Source organism: Bos javanicus, chromosome 28, assembly GCF_032452875.1.
Source record: "Bos javanicus breed banteng chromosome 28, ARS-OSU_banteng_1.0, whole genome shotgun sequence".
NCBI lineage: Eukaryota > Metazoa > Chordata > Mammalia > Artiodactyla > Bovidae > Bos > Bos javanicus.
This window is the reverse complement of record NC_083895.1, coordinates 44426459-44451116: the sequence shown is the minus strand read 5'-3', so window position 1 is coordinate 44451116 and position 24658 is coordinate 44426459. Positions and strand designations below refer to the sequence as shown.

At 47.5% G+C, this 24658-nt stretch overlaps 1 protein-coding gene across 5 annotated transcripts in view; it reads left to right on the top strand.

Annotated features, from left to right (window-relative positions):
* Positions 1-24658, top strand: part of ARHGAP22 (Rho GTPase activating protein 22) — a 179339-nt gene that overhangs the window by 49359 nt on the left and 105322 nt on the right. For all 5 annotated transcript variants that reach the window (XM_061405622.1, XM_061405621.1, XM_061405623.1 and 2 more), the window contains 2 exons: positions 2136-2335; positions 24304-24391. In XM_061405622.1, the coding sequence (XP_061261606.1) occupies positions 2136-2335; positions 24304-24391 (288 nt within the window). The remainder of the gene's footprint in view (positions 1-2135; positions 2336-24303; positions 24392-24658) is intronic.

Here is a 24658-nt window from a genome sequence, read left to right as displayed (position 1 = left end):
TGATTGTGCTCGTGAGCTGGAGAGCCAGACCCTGAGGCAGGCAGAAAGCACCCTCCTCCTCCTCCTCAGGTCATGAACCTGCTCCTGGGCCAGAAGTTCCCCTTGCTTCTGGAACCTTAGAATGTCAGAGCTGTTTGACTTGAAATCTCAGCTTAAATGTTTGCAGAATTGAATGGCTTGATTCAAGGAAGTGCTGAAGACCAGCACAGTGGTTATTAATAAATCATAACAGCAATTATTTTCCTTTCAAGCGGCTCTGTGGGCCTTATAAGTAGTATCTGTGTGATTGAGTGGCTGGAGGACAACCCAGGCTGGCTTGGCAGCCTAAGTAGCATCTGTAGCAAGCGCCTCCCTGGTGAGCTGCGGGGAGGGCGCTGGCCTCTCCTCTGCTCCACGAGAGCCCTGCTCCTGCCGAGTAGAGTTGAATCTGTAAATCAACTGTACTTCACTTTTTAAAAAAGAGAGTAAGCCAAAGTAGCCCATGATGTTTGACAACCATGTCTGACATCCATTAACTGCCTGGCATGGTGATGAGAGCCACATGCAGAACTCGATGAGACATCATGTCCTTCCCTCCCTTCCCCTTCAATCTAGAGGGACAGAGAGGCAACCACACAGATTATTACCAGCCACAGATCTCATATCCTGGTAGGGGAGGGAATGACTGTCTAGAAGAGATCAGAAGGGACGTTCTGTGGAGTTGGATATTGAAGATCACCATTCCTACGTGGCTCAATAGGTAAAGAATTTGCCTGCCAATGCAGGAGTTACAGGAGACACAGGTTTGAACCTTGTGTCAGGACAATCCCCTGGAAGAAGAAATGGCAACCCATTCCAGTTTTCTTGCCTGGAAACTTCTTTGTACAGAGGAGCCTGGCAGGCTACAGTCCGTGGGGTCACAAAGAGTCAGACACAATTGAGCACAGCACAGCAGTGGCATGCGGCTGAAGCCAGGGGCTGAGTGGGCGAGGGACACAAGAAAGGCCTGGGTCAGTGGGATGGACAGAGGTCAGCTAGGCTTAGGGAGCTGCAGTCACTAGAGTAATGAGAGAAGCTTAGACAGACAGACACACACACACAATCACAGGTGCAGTGCAGTAGTCGTGGGTTGGGGGGACCATGCATTCCAATCCCAAGTCAGGATCTATGGTCTAAAGATTACAAATGTGATTACAAGTGTGATTACATTTGGACTCAGAGTTGTTCCTCCAAAGTCCAGGTTGGCCTTCCTAGTGACCCCTGCAGCAATATCCTTGATCCTCGCCAGAGAGAGAGAGAAGAGGAGCTCTGCCTGAGACAAGAGTCAGGGAGGTAGGGGAGGGGCAAGAAATCAGTCACCATGAAAGGCAGTACCAACTCTGGCAGAGTGCTGCCCAGTGGCATGTGCAGGGCAGAAGAGCTCACAGGCCCTCCAAGGCTCTGAGGGAGGAGGGCAGCCCCTTTGTCCCGCCAGGGAGCCATCAACCAGTCACAGCAGGCAAGTGCAGCAGAGGTCCTGCTGGCCAGGCCCAGCCACCAAGATGGTCTCAGGGAAGCAGCGAGGGAGTTTGCCAGTGCGGGTGGGGGCTTCTGGGCAATGGTGATGCCTCCAGAGGAGGGGCGCCATGCGGAATCCAGGGAGGGAGTCTGCTGGGGCCAGCTCCCTTGGAGCCTGAGTGACAGGAACCCTGCTGGAAGGTGAGCTCCAGTGGGACCCAGATGGTTATGCTTCGTATTTCGGTGCTTGTTTCTTAATACCTGTGACAGCGACTGGCACATAGTAGATACTGTATGAATATTAGTTGCTGAATTGACGAGTGAGTCATTGAGCACATGGAAAGATGGGTAGATGGATGGATGGATGGATGGATGAGCAAGCCTGGGGAAATGGAGAATCTGGGGTCCCACAGACACAGCAGAAACTAACCAGGAAGCAGGCTGTGTGCTCCCCAAGGTGCATGACCTTTGGCTACAGTGTTAAGGCACCCCAGCCCTTGCCCCTTGCAACCTGAGGAGGAGGCGGGCCAAGCATGGTCACGCCCTGCTGGCTGAAGCTCCCGTAACAGTGGTTACTGGGAGGCTGGCATGCCAGAGTGGGGCAAGGACTGACCAAGGCCTGCCATCCTTCGTGTTCACTGTGTGTGCTTGACTTCCAGCCCGCTCCAAGAGCCTGGTGATGGGGGAGCAGAGCCGGAGCCCCGGGCGGCCGCCCTGCCCCCGCAGGCTGGGCCCCGTGCTGAAGGCGGGCTGGCTGAAGAAGCAGAGAAGCATCATGAAGGGCTGGCAGCAGCGCTGGTTCGTGCTGCGTGGGGATCAGCTCTTCTACTACAAGGACAAAGATGAGACCAAACCCCAGGTGAGAAGCACCCATCCCGCGTCCCATGGGCATCATGGTGGGGCTCCAGGGGGCATGGTTAACTGTCTCCAGGAGAGGGGAGAAGGCAAAGAGAGACCCTCCCATCAGCACCTCCACCCTGCAGGCACCAAGCCTGTGACTCCGCTCAGCATGACATTTCACTGGGGTTTCCAAAGTGAGATTTATCCTCAGCTCTCACATTCCTGGGATCACACCTGTTTTTACTGCAACACATCTACAGCTTCAGGCTTTGAAGTGTTTCCTTCTAATGTTGATAGAGAGCATCCCTGCATGGCTTAAAAAAAAAAAAAAAAAAAGCAACCACCCAAAGGGTAGTCCAGTAGTTATGAGTCGGTGCTTCCAAAGCAGGGGCCAAAGGTTCAATCCCTGGTCTGGGAACTAAGATCCCACATGTCCTGTGGCACGGCCAGGAAAAAAAAAATTTTTTTCTTCTTTATGTCCTTTTCAACCTCTCAGTGCTTCCGTGGAGGACACACAGACTCCACTTCTTCCACTGTGCAGGGAAACAGGCGCCCAGGCACATCTGACGTCACACTGGAGTCTGGCTCATTCTGAAGCCCCTGTGTCAGAGGCCTCTGCTCCTCTGGACGGCTTCTGTTCTCACCGGTGCTTTGAGCTCCACCTTTGGTGCTTACCACGTCTGCCTTTCCACCCAGCTGCACTGAGTTCACTCAGAGCAGCCGCTGGCCTCATCCATCATGGTGTGTCCTGCTCACAGCTGCCCCATGCAGACATCGTAACCAAGTGCTCTGCATGTTGCTGACCAAGGTGGCTGGGCTTGTGGAGCTCAGGCAAGTTAACCCTTGTTATGGGATTCACACAGAGAATTCAAGTCTGGGAGCTACCCTTGTTTCTCTTGAGGAAAATGGGGAAGAACTTGAAGGACTTCTCTCAAAGAAAGGCTGCACCTAGTCATTGGTCCAAATTGGAAAGTAAAGCGAGATCACCTTTTTTGGGGTCAGGGATCACAGAATTTTGGGAGGCGGGGAAGGAGCTCTGTGATGGGCAAGATGGAAGGAGGTGCCTGGGCATAGTGCAGGATCGCGTTGACACCACAGTGAGAAAATGACCCTCTTTTCTTGGAAAAGTCACTGCTCTTCCACATTTTCTGAGTATGAAGAAGGAATTGTCATATCTTGAACACTTTCCCAATACTTGGGATCCTCCCTTAAAAACATGGAGCTCTGAGAATAGACTTATGAACATGGAGAGAGGGGAGGAGAGGGTGAGATGTATGGAGAGAGTAACATGGAAACTTACATTATCATATGGAAAATAGATAGCCAATGGGAATTTGCTATGTGGCTCAGGAAACTCAAACGGGGCTCTGAATCAACCTGGAGGGGTGGGATGGGGGGGATGGGAGGGAGGTTCAAAAGGGAGGGGATATATGTATACCTATGGCTAATTCATGTTGAGGTTTGACAGAAAACAACAAAATTCTGTAAAGCAATTAACCTTCAATTTAAAAAAAATAAAATTTTTAAAAAATGGAGCTCTGAGGGTGGGAAGGAACAGCCCTCATCACAGAGATCTCAGTGACAATAGTCACCAGCTGCAAGTTAATCACTTTCTGCCTTCACTGTATTTATTCTAGTGGTTAACTTCTGTTTATGGAAAGTTATACTGATTTCCGTTCGTGAGAGTCCTTGCATGTTTTCCTTTCTGAACTATATCTAAGTTAAAAACAAAAAGCCTTGTGCAGCAATGTGAGTGTACTTAATGCTACTAAACTATACGCTTAAAAATTGTTAAAATGGTAAATTATATGTTATGTGCGTATATATGCACACACACAAATAAGCGAGACTTATTTAAGGAAAACTTTTAAATCATTAACAGTAGAGATGAGAGGTAGGGATGACAAAATTCACGAAGGTGGATCTAAGCTAAAGTTTATGGAGCTCTGATCTTGTCCAGCCTCCCAGGCTTTATAAGGGAGGAAAGAGAGGTGGAATGGATCAAATAGGAACTTTGAATTTGATCTGAATTAGGTCAAGCATGCTAACTGAATAACTTGAAACAAGTCACTTATTTATTTGTTTTGTTTCAGTTTTATCATTACTAAAATAGAGACATTATTACCTACCTCACAGAGATACACCGAGAACTGAACACAGATCTTAGCACATGGGCTACTTAAGTCAGGGTACCCAATATACCCTCAGCCCTGCCACCCCAGCTCTGCCACTCGGCCTGCTCCCCAGATCGGGAACCACAGCTCTGGCTTGCCCACCGTTTTCCTTCTCGTCTCTGCTTGTGTGGTGAAGACCAGCCTCCTTTAGTAGCATCTCGACTCTCCTGGCTGTCCTGTTAGAGACATGTGCTTCTGATGATGGTGGCCACAAGTGGCCAGGGCCCCTAGCATGTCAGAGCCCTCCTGGCTCAGCCCACAGCACCATCTCCTGGGAGAAATGCATCATGATTCTGGGTGAACTCTGGGCTACAGTGACACATGGAGGTCACCCAGGCTACTGTGGACCCCCGCCCCAGGCTTTCCCACACATTGCTCACCACGAGCCTGAGGTGGCCCTGCCCATCACTGCACCTCCACAATGAACCTCCATCCCCCAGATTTCCCAACCTGGACAGTCTTCTCCCTCACCTGTCACCATTTCCCAACCTGGACAGTCTTCTCCCTCACCTGTCACCTTTTCCAGAAGTCAGTGGCTTCTGGTGGAAACAGTTAATAGAACGGAAGCCCTGACATCCCAGTCACCACCTTCTGGACACAGAAGCAGCCCTGGAGTGCCACCCAAACTAAACCAGGGCAGCTGTCACCAGGAGCCATTGGGTCCCCGAAGGGTGCCAGCATCTCCCAGCCGATGCCAGGGTCGTGCCCACGGCTCCTCTTTTGGACTCTCCGGGGTCTCAGTGACCCTGCCAGTCCCTCATGGGGGATTATTCTTTTCCGGAATCTCCCCTCCCCAACAAAGCCGGACTTTTCTAGCAGCCCCATTGCTCAGGTTCCCAATCTCAAGGAGACTCTTGGTCAAATTCGACTCATTTAGCTTTATAGTATGATCTCAAACCTGCATGCCTTCTGGCAAAACAGCCCACAGATTTCCTTTTAATTGCATGAACTACATGTAATGGACTAATTTTCAATATCTGGTTCCTGGAAAATGGGCCCTGCTCCCTGTTCACAGTGACAGAAGTGCCCAGGAGTGAGCTCCCTCCTAACAGATGGCCTGTTGTGTGTCCAGCAGATATAATCGTGGAGAGGGGGGATGTCCAGCTACCCTTGATGCTGCACATGTGCATGATAAGGATCACTCCCAGCCCACCCTCTTGTTCTCTCTCCAGAGCCCTATCCCTTCCACTCTGCCCTTCTCAATGGCAGGAAGATCAGCAGAGAACATAGAGCGCAGAGATGGGGAAAATTCAAGATGGGCAAAGAACTGGCTCAGATGGGAACTCAGATGGGAAAGCTAGGCTAAGGTGCTTTAAAACTGAGCCTGAAAGTGTGGCCCTGTCCCTCCAGCTTTCCCAAACGCTTTTCCGTAATAGTTTCCAGCAGACAGATCCTACAGTTTTACTAATAGAAGATTCCAGTTCTTTTCCTGCTAAATGGCTTAAGCTTCTGCGAAGTGTTTCTTGCACCATGAAAACTCCTGCCACATTCTTTATTGATCAGCCCAGTCCGTTTCCACTGCTTGAAGATTCACTTAAATTTAGTTATCCCCCTTCTTCCCTGTGGGTTTCTTGGCTTCGAACAGAGATGGAATAGAATAGAAATGGAAAGTATAACTTACAAAACATAAGACGGAAAAAATGTAGCAATGTTAAATGCAATCAGTTCAACAAATGTGCAGAGAATGGAGGGGGTCAGGAAACAAGAGAAAAAGGTAAATAGAAAACAAAAAGTAAATAAATAAGATACCAAGGAATAGGAACAAATATTTCAGTTGTCATAATAAACATGAATAGGTCAGATTCATCTGTCTCTTAAAAGACAGAAAGTAGATGTCTGGCTTAAAAAAGAGAGAAAGTAATAACATAATAAACATAAAGGTTGCAAAACAAAACCATGAGGGAAAAAGGTATGCCAGCAAAAAGGAAGGAGATTTAGCAACACTGAAATCAAGTAGAATTCAAGGTGATGGGGAAAAGAAGGAACAAGGAGAAATATTTCATTATAACATAAATAAAAAGCTATGCCAGCAAAAAGAAAGCAGATTTAGGAACACCAAAATCAAGTAGACGTCAAGGTGACAGGGAAAAAAAAGGAACAAGGAGAAATATTTCATTATAACATAAATAAAAACCTACTTAGAAAATAGATCAGCTGTGAACTTTTATGCTGTTAATGACATAGCTTTGAAGGATACATAAACAACGAAAAGAATTCTCATTGTTCTCCATTTTTTAAGAAAAATGAAATTATGGAGACTTAAAATAGTGCAAAAGAAAAAAAAAAAGACTTAGAAATTAAGAACAAAGTGGTAGTGAGTGAGGGCACGTATGCAAGAGAGAGAAATCTGCACACACGGAAATAAAACACACACACACTTTGTAACATTTACGTTAATAGAAAATCAAAGCTTGAGTTCAAGCTTCTAGTGAAGGATGACAGACTTTAAAACCCCAGAACTCCAGTATGGAGCGCTAAAGGCTCCGGAAGGTGTGGACGCACCTGGATGGAGACGGGCGAGCCGGCCGCTAGAGGATGCTAGACAACAGGGCTGACTCGGCAGACCCTAGTGCGCTCAGTTCCAAGCCAGCACTACAGACAGCACAACACCGCATCTGGTTGTTGGGGGGTGAGGGGGTGGGCCCCTCAGAACACTTGCAGGATCAATTATCTCTGAAAATGAGGGCAAAAGAAGAGCTCCATACAGGACTGATTGAAGGTCACTTTAAAAAGCAGTTAGGTCCCAGATCTCCCGAACCATCTGGCGCAAAGCGTGACTGCCCTCTTCACTGGGGTATAACTGGGAAGGACACTGAGGACGCCGGCCTTATCGTTGAGGTGGGGGAGGCACCAGTCTGCAGCAGGAGCCTTAGATGGAGGTGGACATGCAGACCAGTTGCTTAGCTCTTCCAGTCTTCATCCCACACTTGGCTCCCAGATCCCAGCAGTCAGGAATAGCCCTCAGGAAGGAAATGAAGAATTTCACTGGAAAATCTGATAGGCCAAGAAGAAAAACAAAACGTATTGACAGCAGGGGTCCCCCATGACACAGCCCAGGCAGGTCTCTCTCCTCTCTCTCTCCCTCTCTCTCTCTTTCTCTCTCTCTTTCTCCCTTTCAGCCTGCCATGTAAACATCCCCTGCCTTCCCCTCATATAACTTCCAGTCAGTTGCTTAGAGAGCTATAACTAGTAGGCATGAAGAGCTTTGGGTCACTAGGCGCTTAAGGGAAGGATCACATATGAAGGCTGGACAGAAACACAAGAAAGGAACAAAATTTAAAAAGCAACTTGGATGCAATAAAAACTATGCAGGGGGAGAAAGCTTGTATATAAAACTATCTTTGACATCCTCAGAGAGAGACTATAAAATGGACAGCCAGAGCACAAACCAGCTCCCAGAATTGACAAATGAAATACCAGAAACAAAAACTCAAATGAAAGCTTGGATGGAAAACTTGACATAATCTCTCAGAAAGAAGAACAGAGAGGAAAAGAGGAAAGACGACTCAGCATCTGAGAAGGAGTTCTAGAAATGAAGCAAAAAGGAATCCTTAGAAAAACTATTCAATTAAGTTAAATTTCCCAGAATGGGAGTGTAAACAGTGGGTGCTGACTGATGAAACCAAAGGTTCTGTGGGGGCTCAGGAAGTCACACTGTGGGGGAGTAGGGCTGGGAGGGGACTTAAATAAAGCAAAATTTCAAACTTCCGTGCTGGGAATTCCATAGATAATGCCTAAAAAAATTTTTTTACACAGAATCCATTTATTGATTTCATTTTTTGGGGGCTGCCCTGCAGCATGTGGGGTCAAACCCTAACCCCTGCAGTAGAAGCCGGGTATCTTAGTCACTGGGCTGCCAGGGAGCGTCCCAGTCCCTAAATTTTAAGTGAATACATAGTATATAAGCGTATATTTAGAAATAAACATAAGAAAAGAAAAAACTCACCTAAAAGAGCTGGAAGTGGTGACTAAGATTTGGGCAATAGCAGAACAGGAAGAAATTGCTGCCTTATAATAAGCCTGGCAGAACTACTCGATTCTCTAAAACTATTATGAGATAGAACTCTCACTTAAAAAAAAATAAGGGAAATAAAGCTACAATAATTTTGGAATTTTCAGAATACAACTACTGCACATCAAAACTGCAGGGTAAGGCTTTGGGGAGAACATGGAGAATGGGGTGATGATCAAAAACTCGAGATTTATTTGTATTACAGTTGGCGCTTCATATCCATGGGTTCTACAGCCACGAACTTAGCTGGGAGTAAAACTAGTCAGGAAAAAAAATTTCCAGAAGTTTCCAAAAAGCAGTGCTTGAATTTGCTGTACACCGGGAACTATTTACACAGCACTGACATTGTACTAGAGGCGCTTTAAAGAAGTATAGGGAGGATGTGCATGAGCTCTTGTGTCTCCAATATTGGCAGGAGGATTCTTTACCACTGGCGCCATCTGGGAAGCCCCTATATGCAAATACTACACACTTTATATAAGGGACTTGAGAATCCAAGGATTTGGATAACTTTACAGGGGGAGCAGCAGTATAGGAGCCCTTCCCCACCAGTACTGAATGGTGATTGCATTTTAATTTCTCACAGGGAGACTATATTTATTTAAGTCCATATTCTAAAATGTTTTAAGTTAAACAAGAAAAGAAAAATGAAAAGCAGAAAAGGAATGCAGCAGGGACACAGCCCCAGACAGCTCTCTGCAGATAACGAGAAAGGGGAGCAGCCTAGAGGTCAGACAATGGGCGCCCCCTTCCAGGCAGAGCCGCCAAGCCCAGCCCGCCCCTGCAGAGCTGGCCCTGGCACATTGAAGGTACTTAGAAAATGTTTTAAAATGAACTTGGGGGAGGGGGCGTGAGTCTGGCAGCTCACACCCGGGGAGGAGCCCCGGGTCTCTGAAGCAGGAGTGCGAGGCTCACGCGTCGGCAGGAACCCATACACTGCATGTGGCACCGAAAGCTGCATGTGGAGGGCTGGGGGTGCCACGCTCAGACACTGGATCCGTGTTCTGTCAGCACTGAGGGGCTGAGAGCTTTCGGGGCTCAGGCTTAGTTTCTGGTGCTCCAAGAGGAAGGGCATCTACAGCAGCCCAGGCAGGGGTTGGGAGGGCACCGGGCTTGAGGCAGAACCATCAGATGGGGCTGGTGTCCTCCAAAACTTCCAGGTGTTGAACTAAGGGACTGAGGAACCGTGGAAGCAGCAGAAGACAGAGTGTGTGGGAGCTGATGCCTGCATCCGGCGTGGCAGAGGCTCAGACCTACGCCTGGTGGCGGATGCAGCTGCAGGTTCTCGCAGAGGCAATTCAAGCCTCACTTTGAGAGCAGGCTGAGGTCTGTTTGTGTTGTTTTCCAGGAGCATAAGTAATGGGAGGCTCAGCAGTGGGAGAGAAGATTGATTTAAAGTTTGATCTAATTTAGAGTAAAAAGCTTGGAATTGGGAGGAAGAGAGACAAGATGGATGGGAAAGCAGATGCACTTCTAGGAGCGGACATTAATACTAGGCGATCAGACATCTGCAGCCTTTAAGAAAGAGAAAACCTCAAGGGAGGAAAGACACCATCTGACCCCAGAGCTTGAAGCCCACGGGGAATGTTCCAACAGGCAGCCAGTCACCTGGCTTTCCCCCAGGCTTTGTTTACCAGCTTGCAGGTCAAAGACAAAAGCAGTGTTGTCGTGAGCTGGCTGCTTGGGTCCTGGCCCCTGAGAAAGGTGCCTGTGTGGTTTCCATGTTCCCTGTGAGGGAACTGGGGACTGGCATCAGGCCTAGGTTAGTGGGTGTGTTACCACAGCGCCTGAAGTCTGCTTAATGTCTGCCCACGGAACCTCACAGCTTTGGCTGGCAAGACTCTGCCCTTATCTCAGCTCGATGTGGGGGCAAGGTTAAGATCCCATCAGGCTGGTCTGAGCCAGTCTGTGCTCACAGCAAGTCACAGAGCAAGCCATGTGTCAGACGCTCTTTCACAGCCAGACCTTGTAAGGTCAACTCAGCTGGAGGTGACTCAGTAAACCCTAGCTGAGCCTCCTTCATTGGTTGTAAACTGTTAGTCAAACCAGCCTAGAGGTCATTATTGTTGTTATCGTTGTCGCCACCGTTGACATTACTACTGGCATTTTGTAAAAATTTCTCAGCTTCACGTCTTCTCCATTCTAGGCTGTAAACCTCATTCAAGTGGGACCTCTGTCTACTTTGTTGTTCAGTTGCTAAGTCGTGTCCAGTTCTTTGTGGAAGAGTCGGAAGGACAGGCAGGACAGGCTTCCCTGTCCTTCAGTGTCTCCCTGAGTTTGCTCAAACTCATGTCCATCGAGTCAGTGATGCCATCCAACCATCTCATCTTCGGTCACCCGCTTCTCCTCTTGTCCACTTACCACTTATCTTTTCCCACCGCCCAGCATGGTGCCTGACCCATAAGTGATCAGTAATATTTGATGCTTACGTGAAAGAATGAATGAAGAAATGAATAAATTGACTGAATGCGTGAACACTCTGATCCAGCCTTGTGTTAGATCCTTGGTGGGAAAATATTTCATTGTTTTTGTAAAGTGCTCGATAGGTGGCAGGAAACTCATTTTACTGGCTTTGCTTATTAGACTGTAAGCACATCACGGTCAGGATTTTGTTTGGTTGGCTTTACCTGTGTCCTCAGTGTCTAGAACAGTGCCTGACTCCTAGTAGATGCTCAATAAATACTTTTTAAAATAATTTCATAATTTCATACTTTTTTACTATAAATTAAATAACGTTAATAATTTCCTTGAGCCTCACAGCAACCCTACAAGGGCAGATACAGTCCATTTCCATTGTACAGGTGGAGAAAGTGATGCTTGGAAGGGTGGAATGGAGGCTTTCATACCATGGAAAGAAAACAGTATTTGGAATCAGAGAACCTGGGTTCAAATCCCATTTGTACCACCTACGAGTTGTAGGTTTGTGCAGATCATTGTAGCCTTCTTGCTCCCACATTCGGTGTGATATTCTGTGGCTGCCCTGAGGGCCGGACAAATGGCAGCTGGCAGCTGTAGTGACGTCAGTGCTGCCTAAACACTCGGAGGCAAGATTCCTGTAGTCCTTGGAATGGTATCTAAGATAGAAGCCCTTCAAGGAGGCTTCTAAAATGAAATGTGAAAACAGGTGACAGGCCCTGGAAGCACGGACCACCCGAATCCGTGGGGCTCCCTGAGAGCCCCTGTATTACCTTTTCCAACTGAGTCCAGACCAGTGGGCATCAAGACCATCGTGGACACCCAGGTGTCTGGACTTAGCGAGTTATTGAATCCCGCATGACAGAGAACGACAGATTTCTAGATTGTGGCTTACTAGCTAGTAACCAGAGAAGTTATTGCCCTCTCTAAGCCTCAGTTTTCTCTTTGTGAGGTGAGCATACCCACACCTACCTTATAGGGCTGCTATGAAAGTAAGATCATGCCCTAGTGGTGAGCTCCTCACCTGGGTGGAACTTACCCAGTGGAGGGTTAGCAATCACCCAGCTCAGTCAAGCAAGAGAAGTCCAGTGGCATGCAGCATGGCCCTGATCTTGGCCCTGCCTTACTTCATGGGTTTAAATCTAAATAAAAGCTAACACTTACATGTGTATGAGCCCAACGAGAAACAGTCTCCTTCCTCTCCTCTGCACCTGAGCTGCCCTAGTGATTACTTGACCAACAGAATGAGGCAGAAGTGAGGCCATGCAAGTTCTGGGTTCAGTCCTTGAGATACCAAGCAGCTTCTGCTTTTGCTCGGGGAAGCCCTGCCATACTGTGAGGATGCTTGAGTGGACCACACAGTTATGAGGAGACAGACCTCATGGCCCCAAGTGAGACATCCTTGGACATTCTAGCCCATTCCAATCACCAGCAGCCAGGATGCCCAGGAAACTGAACTCCTACTGGTATGAGAGACAAACTTAATAAATCATTTAGAGAAGAGAAGTCTTGGGAAAGGTACTAGATCAGACCCTGCGTCCTTATGCAAACAAGACTACATTTATTCTGTGGACCTCCAAAAGCCATAGTCAGGACAAAGAGAATTGCACAGAGGCTACCATGCGCCCCCCAAATATGAAGGATACTTTGTTCCAGTCCCTGATGCTGAATTACCTCCCTAACTGCCCCACAGATCTCGCCACAGCACATTCCAGACGATCCAGCTGTGCTCGGAAGGAACCTGCATGTGTGTGAGGGAAGGACAAGGCCCACTCGCCACCTCAGGAGAGCTCAGTAGCTGTTGTGCAGATGTCCTCCGCAGGGCGATAGAAATAACCATGAGCTAATTGCATACTGGTATTAACATTGCCATTAGTGCTGCAGAAGAAAACTTAAACACTAAATGTCTTCTGATTTCAAATGCCCTTGGGGATAATTTCAAATGCTGCTTTTGTGAAGAATTACTCACTGGAGTCTTATTTTTTCTTAAAAAAAAAAAAATCATTTATTTAGGTTCCAATATCAGAAGGCATGGCTTCTCTTTAAGGGATACTTTATATATTTTTTGTAGCTATTTGAGAAATGTAACTCCACTCCACTAACAGATCAAATGAAAATTCTTGCCGAATAGTTATTTAAAAATCAAACATAAATGTATTCAGTAAATTTAGAATTGACTACAGCAGCCAAGTCGTTTTTGAACAGTTTTTAAGCTATTTCATTAAAGTAATTTTTTTTCTGCATCTGACATGTCAAGGAAAAACATGACCACCCCCAAATATGTGTTCAAGCTTATCTCGTACCATACGGCAGAGGTTCTGAAAGCGACCCCTGGAGTGGCAATGACAGTGCCTTAGGACTACCTACAACTCATCATTATACGGTGAGACCTTGCCACTGCTGTGGGGAAGGAAAACCCGGTTATTAAGAAGCCTGATGACTTGCTCAGGAGTATGTAAATCACAGCTGCCAAGTGTCCTGGTTGCCTCTGAATTATTTTGCACTCAGACTGTCACTGCCTACAGAATGGATCTTCACCTTCTAAAACTGATTTCTATTTTTCCTCCAGTGTGTCTGCCTGTTGGTGGAAATATAATAAGCTTCTCTCAGGGTCTGCTAATTTAAGTCAGCACGGATATTCGCTTACAGTATTTAAATGCCTTCCGCTTAAAATAGATCAATCCTTTGGCTTTCAACTGAACCCAGTTAATTTACAGTAATAGCTGGAAGACTGGTAAATGACTCATTTTGTCAATTACGAGGCAAAAAACTGAATCAAATACCATTGAGGCCGCATGGAAACCATGTCTTATTCATTGTTTAGATGAGCATAACTTACTTATTGTATTTGGGACATTCTAGCTCCTTCATACATTAGTTGAAGACTGAATTACAATTTATCAGCAAAATGGAGCTGATTAGGGGTGTTGCTGTTGACTTTGCTGCCTGGCCTTGTCTACTGAGGACAGTGGGCAGGTCTCCTGAATGATCTTTCACAGAGGATTCGGATGGGAGTGTGCCTTCCTCGGCAGAAAGCAGCATGTGCTCTCGGCAGCAGTCTTCTCAGCAAGACAGCCTGGCAGGGATCAGTGCAAAGGAATCTATACCATGTTTCTCAGGCTAACCTGCTCTCAACTAAACAGCATAGCAGCCCCTCTCCCAGATGACCGTAGACCCCAGAGCATAACAACAGTTGCAGGGCCTGGAGAGCAATAAGTTAGAATCAAACCACTTCCAGTCAAGAGGTGGTCCCTCCCATCCAAGGCAAGCACCCAGACCTGGCATGTCCCGACAGTAGGTATTCTGAGCAGAACAAGCTTCCCAGGGAGTGAGCTCCCAGGCCAACCTGAATGGCAGGGGGAGCCTTAAGGCAGACTATTCATCATGGGCAGAGAAGGCTGGAAGCTGTGTTGCCCCAGAAACGTTGCAGGGGCAGTGCATGGAAGAGCATCTCTGTGTTCAGTGCTGCAGACCCTGGCTGTGGGGCGGCCACGTCCCCCGGTCTCCTCACCATGTGGGCAGGGGCCAGGCACCACTGCTTATCAAGGGCTCCCGGTTCTGAGGCAGAGGCTTCTCCAACCCTGCCCCGTGGGCTCTGAAGGCCAAAGGCAGAGTTAGCACGTAGGTGCAGCAGAAGTTGAAACCAACATCTGCCTGAGTCTTGGGTCAGAGAATATATTGGAAAGAAGTGGCTGACCAGTGAAGTCTCATTCCCTGCTAGAAGACTCAGAGCTCGTGCCCTCTGATGGCTGCTTCTCTTCTAAATGCATCCACTCTTGATTGCAGTGACCATTGCAGCCATCACAGGGACACCAGAGAAAACAGGGGTAGTTCTCCCTAAACTTCACCTCGCACACAAGGTATTTTAAGGAGGCAAAGAGACCTCCCATTTGGTCCATTGAGCCAAGAGAAACGGGGGCATTTTCACGCTCCCAGGACCTCCACTGCTCAACGGGGATCATTTACAGGCGGGGCATTCAGCCAGGGACAGCGGGAGCCATTGGCCTTTTTCGATAGTGACCTGTATCCTTACTGGGTTTCCCACGCTGCAGTCCGAAGGGTCAGGGAGGAAGGGGGTTCTCCAGCTGTTGTAGTTGGAGGCCAGAACCCAGACCTTCTGCCATGTCCTGCTCAGCATTTTGACCACAGAGCTAGGCAGATGCCATCCTCCCATGCCCCCAAGGCTGTGTCATAAGTAGATGGATCTGCCCTCTCATTGCTCTTCCTTCCCAACATTCAATCAGAGGAGCAAGAGGATAACTGTTGTTAGTTAAGTGGCTTTGCAGAGAAATACAGTGTTTCAATAGTACTATGATATTAAAAGTTTATCGGGCCAAGTGAGCGGTTTGGGGCAAAATTACCCCATTGTATTTGCTCGGTATATCTAATCGGTTAAACAGAGCTCAACCCTGAAATCCCAGCACCTAAATGCAATAATAGTTTACCTCTTGCTGCGGCAAGTCTGCTGTGGACCAGACGGCAGCCTCATCCATCTCTGTGGCCTCCGAGGTTGAGGCAGGGACGGAGGGAAGAGAGGAGGCTGGAAGTCCCATGCAGTTTGTAAAGGGCCAGGCCTGGAAGTGGATGATGTCACTCCCGCCCAGTCCCGATTGGCCAGAGCCCTGTCACCACCAGAGGGTTTAGGAAGCACCCGTGTAAGCATGCTGGCCCTCATCACAAGCATTCCTTCCCCCGCGTCTCTAGAAAGCTACTCGGCACCCCAGCATTGGGCCTGCCACAGTGATGCAGGGGGCCAGGATACTAAACCTAGTGAGCTCTGGCTTCACACAGATGCCTTGCAACATAGGATCGCACCTTGTTCTCGTGAACACGATCACAGCATTAATGACAAGGGCCTGGGGGGTGACTGTGCTGGGACCTCCCGACTGGGTGGGGCCCGAGGTGTCACAGTGCTGGGACGATGGGCACAGCCTCAATCCCACAGCCTCTGGAGTGAGATGGGACTATTGAAGAACTGTGCCCAGGTGTCCCTCAGGGACAGTCAGGGTTTCATTATTTGGGGCAGAACTTAGATCAGGGTCCTGGAGTGATGCAGAACTAACCACAGGGAAATCCAAGACCATCGAAGGAGGACCCACCCGCCCTGGGTTGGGAGAGGTTGTTGGCTCTGAGGCTGGAGGGTTGCTGAGGGCTTTGTCCAGACCCCAGGCCCTGGGCCCCAGGCTCACCCTTGATCCTAGCTAGACTTTTGTGGGCTCGGGTCCTGGGGTGGGCAGCCCTCCCGGTGAGGGCTTCAGGGCCTGTGATCATCTAGGGAGATGCAGGAAGCTGGTTCTGAGACCCCAAGCCCCTGCTTTCTGCAAAGCACAGCGCTGTCCCTCCCACACTCTGCCCCAAGGGCACACCTCTCAGGCTGACAGATTCTCTCAGGAGACAAGGTGTGGCCTCTGGCGGTAGTGAAGCAGGGCAGGGGGCACGTGGAGCACACCAAGTGCATTTGGATTGCATGGGAGGTGGTGTCACTCTGGAATTTGTTGGAAGAAGCTTCAGGATGAAGTCCTGAGCCAAGAATGAGACCAGACGAGTGACTCATCTCAACTCTTAGGGAGAGAAAGTACCCCAACCAAGAAGCAATTCATCTCCAACTTTTAGTTTGCCTTTTTAAATATCTACATTTTGGACAGTAATGAACCATGATTACAGGCTTGTGTGATAAGGAGAGGAGAATGGTTCCTTGCTTGGCACTGAAATTCATTCTGATCTGTATTATTTAGAATTTGGAGCAATTCAGTTCTTGGTTGGGTGTCAGAAGATACAGCTTTCTAAGATTGATCTGAGGCCACACTCTGAATTACAGGGGTTAAAGAACCCCGAGTGGTTACTTTTAAAAATGTGTCTGCAATTTTCCAAGGTTCTGCTGGTAGAAAATCGTGTCATGCCACACTTGCTAGGAAGCATTTCAGAAGTTGGTTCTTTAGACAGTCTCCCTCTCTCAAGATGAAGAATGAAGACTTCCCAGAGAACCAGCTTTGATCAATTTAGAGAGAGAACTGGGTTAGAGTGTGAAGATCAGAGAACAACTGTGAAGCTCAAAACCCAGACTGGTGGGAGAAGTACAGACACCCCTGGCCCTGCAGGGGGTCCCGCCTGGATTGTCACCCCAAAGTATGAAAGAGGAACCCTGTCCTTCACCATCCTGGGCCTGCCGAATCTGCACTGTACCCTATTCTATGGCACAAGGGATGGTGTTATGCAGGGAGGGGGTTGTTCCTAGGGCCAAACCAAATGAACAGATATAGAGACCAACAGAGGTTTTAAAATAATAATTGTGACAAGTACTTGTATTCATTCAGCCTTTAGCACTTTACAAAGCACGAGTTCGGGCAGCCCAGTGAGGCACAAAGGATAGAGGCTAATGTCCTTATTTGCACAGGTAAGAAGACCAAGCCTCAGTCTTGGACCTGCTTGAGTCCCACGTTAAGTGGCACCATCACAATAATTATAAACCCCTATAATTATTTTGGAAAGACCCTGATGCTGGGAAAGACTGAGGGCAGGAGGAGAAGGGGACGGCAGAGGATGAGATGGATGGATGGCATCACTGACTTAGTGGACATGGGTTTGGGTGGACTCCAGCAGTTGGTGATGGACAGGGAGGCCTGGCGTGCTGTGGTTCATGGGGTCGCAAAGAGTCGGACACTACTGAGCGACTGAACTGAACTGAACTGATAATTATTTTTAAATGTGTATATGTATTCCTACTCCTGTAAAATGGTTAAAAGCAGATTCTATTCCTTGACTATATAATAGTTCACAAATTATAACAACAGCACTTATTCTCGCCAGGCATCCAACCTGGTGCTGTGGAGGCTTCAAAACACATCACACTAGAGGAGGAAACTGAGGCTCGGCTTGTTGCTCAGGCATTGAAGGCCCAGTCTGAGCCCTGGTTGTAAGCTCTCACTAGTGACACCTCCACCACACTGCCCTCCTGGGTGGCTGCTATAGTCTGGCTCCATTCCAGGCCCTCTGCTCACTCTGTCCCATTTGGTTCCCCGAGAAGCCCATTGAACAGAGAGGGAAACTGAGGCTGGGAGAGTTTCCTGAGCAATACTGGTCTGTAGCGGCCCTTTCTTATAATGTCCTTGACTGCTTTTATATGCAAGTAATGTTGGCCTCATAAAATACACTGGAAATCATGACTTTTTTTTTTCACTTTTCAAAAGAGCTTGTGTAGTATTGATGTTATTTCTTCCTAAAATATTTGGTAGAATTTGGAGTTTTCCTGGTGGAAAATCCCATCTGAGTTTGGAGTCTTCCTGGTGGGAAGGTTTTGGCTACAAATTCCATTTCCTTACCAGATATGAGGCTACTTAACTATTTCTTGTGGAGAAGGCAATGGCACCCCACTCCAGTACTCTTGCCTGGAAAATCCCATGGATGGAGGAGCCTGGTGGGCTGCAGTCCAGGGGTCGCTAAGAGTCGGACACGACTGAGCGACTTAACTTTCACTGTTCACTTTCATGCATTGGAGGAGGAAATGGCAACCCACTCCAGTGTTCTTGCCTAGAGAATCCCAGGGACGGCAGGGCCTGGTGGGCTGCCGTCTATGGGGGTCACACAGAGTCGGACACGACTGAAGCGACTTAGCAGTAGCAGCAGCAACTATTTCTTGAGAGAACCTCAGTAGTTGGTGTGTTCTTTTATCTACTTCATGTGAACTGCCAAATTTATTAACATAATGTTATTCTTAACATTATCTTATTATACCTTATATCCTTTTAATGACTGAAGAATCTGTACTGAGGTCACCTCTCTCCTTTCCTGGTATTATATCCTTTTAATAACTGAAGAATCTGTACTGAGGTCACCTCTCTCATTTCCTGGTGTTGGCAATTTATCTTCTGTCTGTTTCTTGTTTAGTCTGGCTAGAGACTTATCAATTTTATTGATCATCTCAAAGAACTCGCTTGTAGTTTCATTGACTTTATTACTTTTTACTTTTCATTTTGTTTATAGCTGCTCTGATCTTTATTTCCTCATTCTTTACGTTGGGTTTAATCCACTCTTCTTTGTGTGGTTTCTTTGGTGGACGCTGAGGTCACTGAGGACTTTCATCTTTTCTGATATCAGCATTTACTGCTGTGATTTACCCCTAACTACTCCTTTAGAGGCATGTAACAAATTTTTTCAATTTTTTATTTTATATTGGAGTATAGCAGATTAACAGTATTGTGATGGTTTCAAGTGGACAGCAGAGGGACTCAGCCAAGCACATACATGTATCTGTCCTCTCCCAAACTCCCCTCCCATCCAGGCTGCCACATATCATTCAGCAGAGTTCCTTATACTCTATAGTAGGACCTTGCTGGTTACCTATTTTAAATATAGCAGAGCGCACATGTTGAACCCCCTAACCGTCCGTTCTCCCACATTCTGCCCCCTGGCAACCAAAAGTTTGCTTTGTAAGTCAGTGAGTCATGTAACAAATTTTTATATGTTGTGTTTTCATTTCTATCCAATTCAAAGTACTTTCTAATATTTCTTTTTGACTTATTTTCTTTGATGTATGAGTTATTCAGAAGTATATTAATTGGTTTCCAAATATTTGAGGATTCTCCAGAAATTTTTCTGTCATTGATTTCTAACTTAATTCCATTGTGGTCAGAGAACATATGTTATATTTTCATTCCTTTTTCCATTTATTGAGTCATGTCATGGTCATCTTAGTAAAAGTTTTATGGACATTTGAAAACATATTCTACTGTTGAGGAAGCAGCAATCAGGTCAAATTGGTCAAAACTGTTTTTTCAGGTCATTTATATCCTTACTAATTTTTTTTTATCTGCTCATTCTCTAGATTCTTGATAAATAGATAATGACGTTTTTACTGTAATTGGGGCTTCCCCGGTGGTTCAGACAGTAATATTTCTATTTTCTATTTCTCCATTAATCTTCATTCCTTTGGTCATTTTTTCCAATTAATATCATTTTCCTTCTGTCTAACTGTCTTTAACAATTCTTGTAGTATGAGTCTGCTAATGATGCATTATTTCATATTTGTTTTGTATATCTTAAAAGATCTTTACTTAGCCTTTATTTTTGAGGAGTACTTTCTCTGGATTTAGAATATAAAGTGACAGGTTTTTTCACTGCCTTCAAAGATGTTGTTCCTGCTGCAAAGTGCTAATGCTCACTCTGGGCTCCTCGGGGAGATCCCGGACCCCTCTAGTCCAGAGCGCGGTTTGAGGCGCTGCAGGCCCCCCTTGTCCTGGGGAACTGCAGGTGTCGGAAGCACGGCAGCTCCACCAAAACGTGGCTCCAAGGCCAGCGTGAAAGTATCGAACCACTTTAACCCTCACAATAGCCTCCGGAGGTGGATACTATTATTAGCCACATTTTACACATGAGGAAACTCGAGTGCAGACTAAGTTTATGGAAAAGGCAACTTCCTTTGGATGCTTTAAGTCTTGCCCCTAAACACTAGTTCTCAAAGTGTATTCCTGGGAGCCAGCAGCATCAGAAAGCTGGTTGGAAATGCAGATTCTCCTTTTTTTTTTTTGGTCAAGCCTCGAGGCTCCAGAGATCTTAGTTCTCCCAAGGAATTGAATGTATGTGAAAGTGCCAAGTACTAACCACCAGGCTGCCAGGAACTCTGAGGGAGTTGCTCAGATTCTCCTCCCTTCTCCAAACCTTTATAATCAGAAACCCCAAGGATGGGTCTGTCAGTGCTATTGCTTGCCAGCCAGTCGTTAAATATTTCCATTATTAGAATTTAAATCATACAGACCTACAATTAAATAAATTACATTAAAAACAAAGATAATCAGTGGATAAACAAGGTCCTACTGTGTAGCACAGGGAATTATATTCAATATCCTCTAATAAGCCGTAATGGAAAACAATATAAAAAAGTGTATATATATACATATATATAAAACTGAATCACTTTGCTGTACATATAAAACTAACATGACATTGTAAATCAACTATACTTCAGTAAAATAAATTTAAAAAATAAGTAAAACAAAAGTAATCAGTCCTCAAAATGTATCACCCCCAATTGTTTGACTTCATTTACTACTCTTTGTGCTCAGGGACATCCTTTTGCTGACAAAGGTCCATATAGTCAAAGCTTTGGTTTTTCCAGTGGTCATGTATGGATGTGAGAATTGGACCATAAGGAAGGCTGAGCACAAAAGAATTGATGCTTTCAAACTGTGATGCTGGAGAAGACACTTGAAAGTCCCTAGGACAGCAAGGACTTCACACCAGGAAATCAACCCTGAATATTCATTGGCAGGACTAATGCTGAAGCTGAAACTCCATGCTTTGGCCACCTGATGTAAAAAGCCAACTCACTGGAAAAGACCCTGATGCTGGGAAGACTAAGGGCAAAAGGACAAGGGGACGACAGAGGGTCAGATGGCTGGGTGGCATCATCGGCTCAGTGGACACAAGTTTGAGCAAACTCAGGGAGACAGTGAAGGACAGGGAAGCCTGGTGTGCTTCAGTTCGTGGGTTCGCAAAGAGTCCGACACGACTTAGCGACCGAGCAGCAACAGGACAGAGCCTGCTGACCAGCGTCCTGTTTGTGTGGCAGGAGCCCTGCAGTAAGCTTCTTCTCGGAGTCACATTCAGTGGTGACATGAAATGGGCCACGGGGACTAAGTCACAGAAGTCGGCAGACACTGCAAATCAGATGGCCTGGTTTGTATCGGAGAGCCTGTTGTTGAACATTTACCACAACACCACCAGACCTAGCACCCTGTTTTAACAAGCCCTGGGCTGACTCTGATGCCTGCTCAAGGTTGAGACCCAGCCCAAGAATGCTGGAGGCTTCATACTGACTCCTGTGTATCTGGCATCACAGATATCATGCCAGAAACAGAAAAGCTGGTTTGGAGGCCCCTTCACAGTGACGGAAGCCACACTGGGATTCTGATTGAGCACTGGTTGGTGAGTCCCAGAGCCTGCTGGCTCTCCAGGCAAGCTTCCTGCGCACAAAGTCAGCGGCAGCTGTTGTCACAAATGCGGAGGGAGAGTACTCCGGCGTCAGACACCCCCGGGGGCACATCCCAGCTCACCCTTGCCAGCAGTGGTGCGTGGAGATGGCTACTTCACCTCTCCAACCTCCATCTGCTTGTCCAAGAAAATGAGAATAGTGCTCACCACTGTGGCACCTCTGGAAAGATTAAACCCCGCAGTTTAGACAAAAGCCAGGAACATAGTACAAATTCTGTGAACAGGAGTTATTGCTGCTTTTCCATTCAGCTGGAGTAGAAAATAATGTCAGTGTCAATACTGTTACTCCCATTTTATGGATGGCAGATATTGAAGCACAGAAGAAAAAAAGCAAAGTGCTCAAAAAGTATACCGAGACAGTTACTGAAACAGCTCACACAAGAGACCCTCCCCATTAGCCAGTGATGGATCTCACGCACACCATGCAGTGAACGTGTGTCCCCTTCCTGGGGTTGCGGTCCTGATTTATTCCCACTAGCTCTAGGTTCCCTGGAAAGAAACTGTTAATTCAGTTACAACGATTACCATCTGGTTCTCTGGTTTATTGCTGTAATTTCTCTAAAGCAAGCATCGGTGGGTAAAAATGCCGTTCTGCCTTTACATTGCTTAAATGAGAAAAGGCATCTCTACGAGTTCATGCAGCACAAGACTTCAGCAGCCACGTGGCGCCTCCACGAGTGCGTGCTCAGTCATGTCCGACTCTTTGCAACCCCATGGACTGCAGCGCGTCAGGCTCCTCTGTCCACGGAATTCTCCAGGCAAGAATACTGGAGTGGGTTGCCATTTCCTCTTCCAAGGGATCTTCCCAACCCAGGGATTGAACCTGCATCTCCTGCATTGGCAGGCAGATTCTATACCACTGAGCCATCTGGGAAGCCCCCCGGTGGAGCCTCCAGTCACCTTTAAAGCCAGAAATTGCCTGGAAAAGATAGGGGTGGAAAGAAGAGCACTCTGTGACCACACGTGGGAGTGGGGACTGGAGGCGACCATGTGGGTAAAGCAGGTGACTGTGCCAGTCACCTGGGCAAGTTCAGGGAGGGGTGATGTTCTTCACTCGGCGTGGAACCCTGACACAGAGTAAGAGCTGGGGTTTACTTAGCAAATACACAGCTTTCACTATGCCAGGTCCTCCTCTGAGGGCGTCCCAAGTACTAATTCACTTAGTGCTCACAGACAGCCTGACAAAGGACTATTACTCTTCTTAGGTAAGGAGATCGGGAGGTTGCGCAGAGAGGTTAAACAATTTGCCTGAGGTCACACAGCCAGGAAGTAGCTGAACCAGGATTTGAACCCTGGTAGGTGGATTATAGGTATGGAGTTTAAAATGCATTTCCCATGGAGAGAACCAATAACATATAGTTAGAGCTGTATGTAGTCTGAGTTGAACAAACCTGAGCATGAATGAAGGGCCTCAGTGGACATCAGTTGCTAACATCGAGAAAGGGGATGAAGAAGGCCCTGCTGAGCCCCGTGTGTGGGGACAGTGAGTCAGGTGGTTATAACGGCACCTTGGTGTTAGAACAGGATTTCTTCAACAGGAATCTGGTATCTCAGTGACCCTGAGAAGTGGGAGTTACTATCCTATTGTGCAGACATGCAGACTGAGGTTCAGAGAGGTTAGTCGCCTGAGGTCACCCAGCCTGGAGGTGCAGCACAGGGGCTCAAACCCAACCTGCAGGTCTCTGTATCCCATGCTCTTCCTCTGCGTCTTTCAGCCTGGCTACCAGATTTCAGCATTAGAGAAGAGGGTGGGCCCCGCAGGGCCCCACCCCCTGTAGTATACACACAGGGATATACCGGGCTTGAGGCACGATTTGTGCTGATGCCCTCTGCATGCTGGCTGGCGCCATGTAAACGGGTAAAGAAATGAAGTCTCAGCCAGCCAGGAGGGGGCACAGCTGGGCTCATACAGATCTCTTCCCCCATGTCACCTCCTGGACAGTTACATACAAGAAGCCTTCCTCACCTCCTGGACAGTTACATACAAGAAGCCTTCCTCTCCTGGACTCTCTCCCACCTAAAACCCCTGCCTCCGAAACCTAAAATGGGCACGCTGGGACAGGGGGTGCCCCCCATAATATGGAGCCTTCTTCCCTGCTACTGATGGGCTTACCGTGTCTTAACCAGAAGAGTGATAACCCTGGGCAGTCTCCTGTGAGTCAAGTGCCTCCGAGAGCGTTAGAAGGTAGTGCCATTCCACTCGAGTGGGGGCCCCGTGCAGGGCCTCCTCTGTACCCCATCCCTGCCATGGAGAGGAGGCCTGTGCCCCTGCCAACCTGCCCAGCAGGGCCTGGGGCACTGGGACTCTGACCCTCAGCTTCACCCTCCCCCGAGGACCCTGACCACAGAGGCCCTTTCGCAGCCATCTCATGCTCTCACGCTCGTGTTTTCTCTGTTTAGGGCTTTATTTCTCTGCAAGGGACCCAGGTGACCGAACTGCTTCCTGGCCCTGAGGACCCGGGAAAGCACCTCTTCGAGATCAGCCCAGGTAGGCCTGAGCGCCTTCATCTCTGTGCTGGCGCTGGCCCTGGTGGCCCCGGGGGGTGTCGCCGCAGCTCTGGCCTGGGAAGGGCCATCTTTACAACACTCCTCTCTGCACAGAAGTGAGCTCCGTCTCTGAGCACAATTCAGAAATTCGGGTCAAATCTAGACGATGTTGTAAATTTGGGGAGAATTTCGAAAGCTCAATCAATTATCTAGGTAGTTAGCGTTTGAGGAGAGGAAAATGTGGATTTTAAAATTCACAATCAAACAA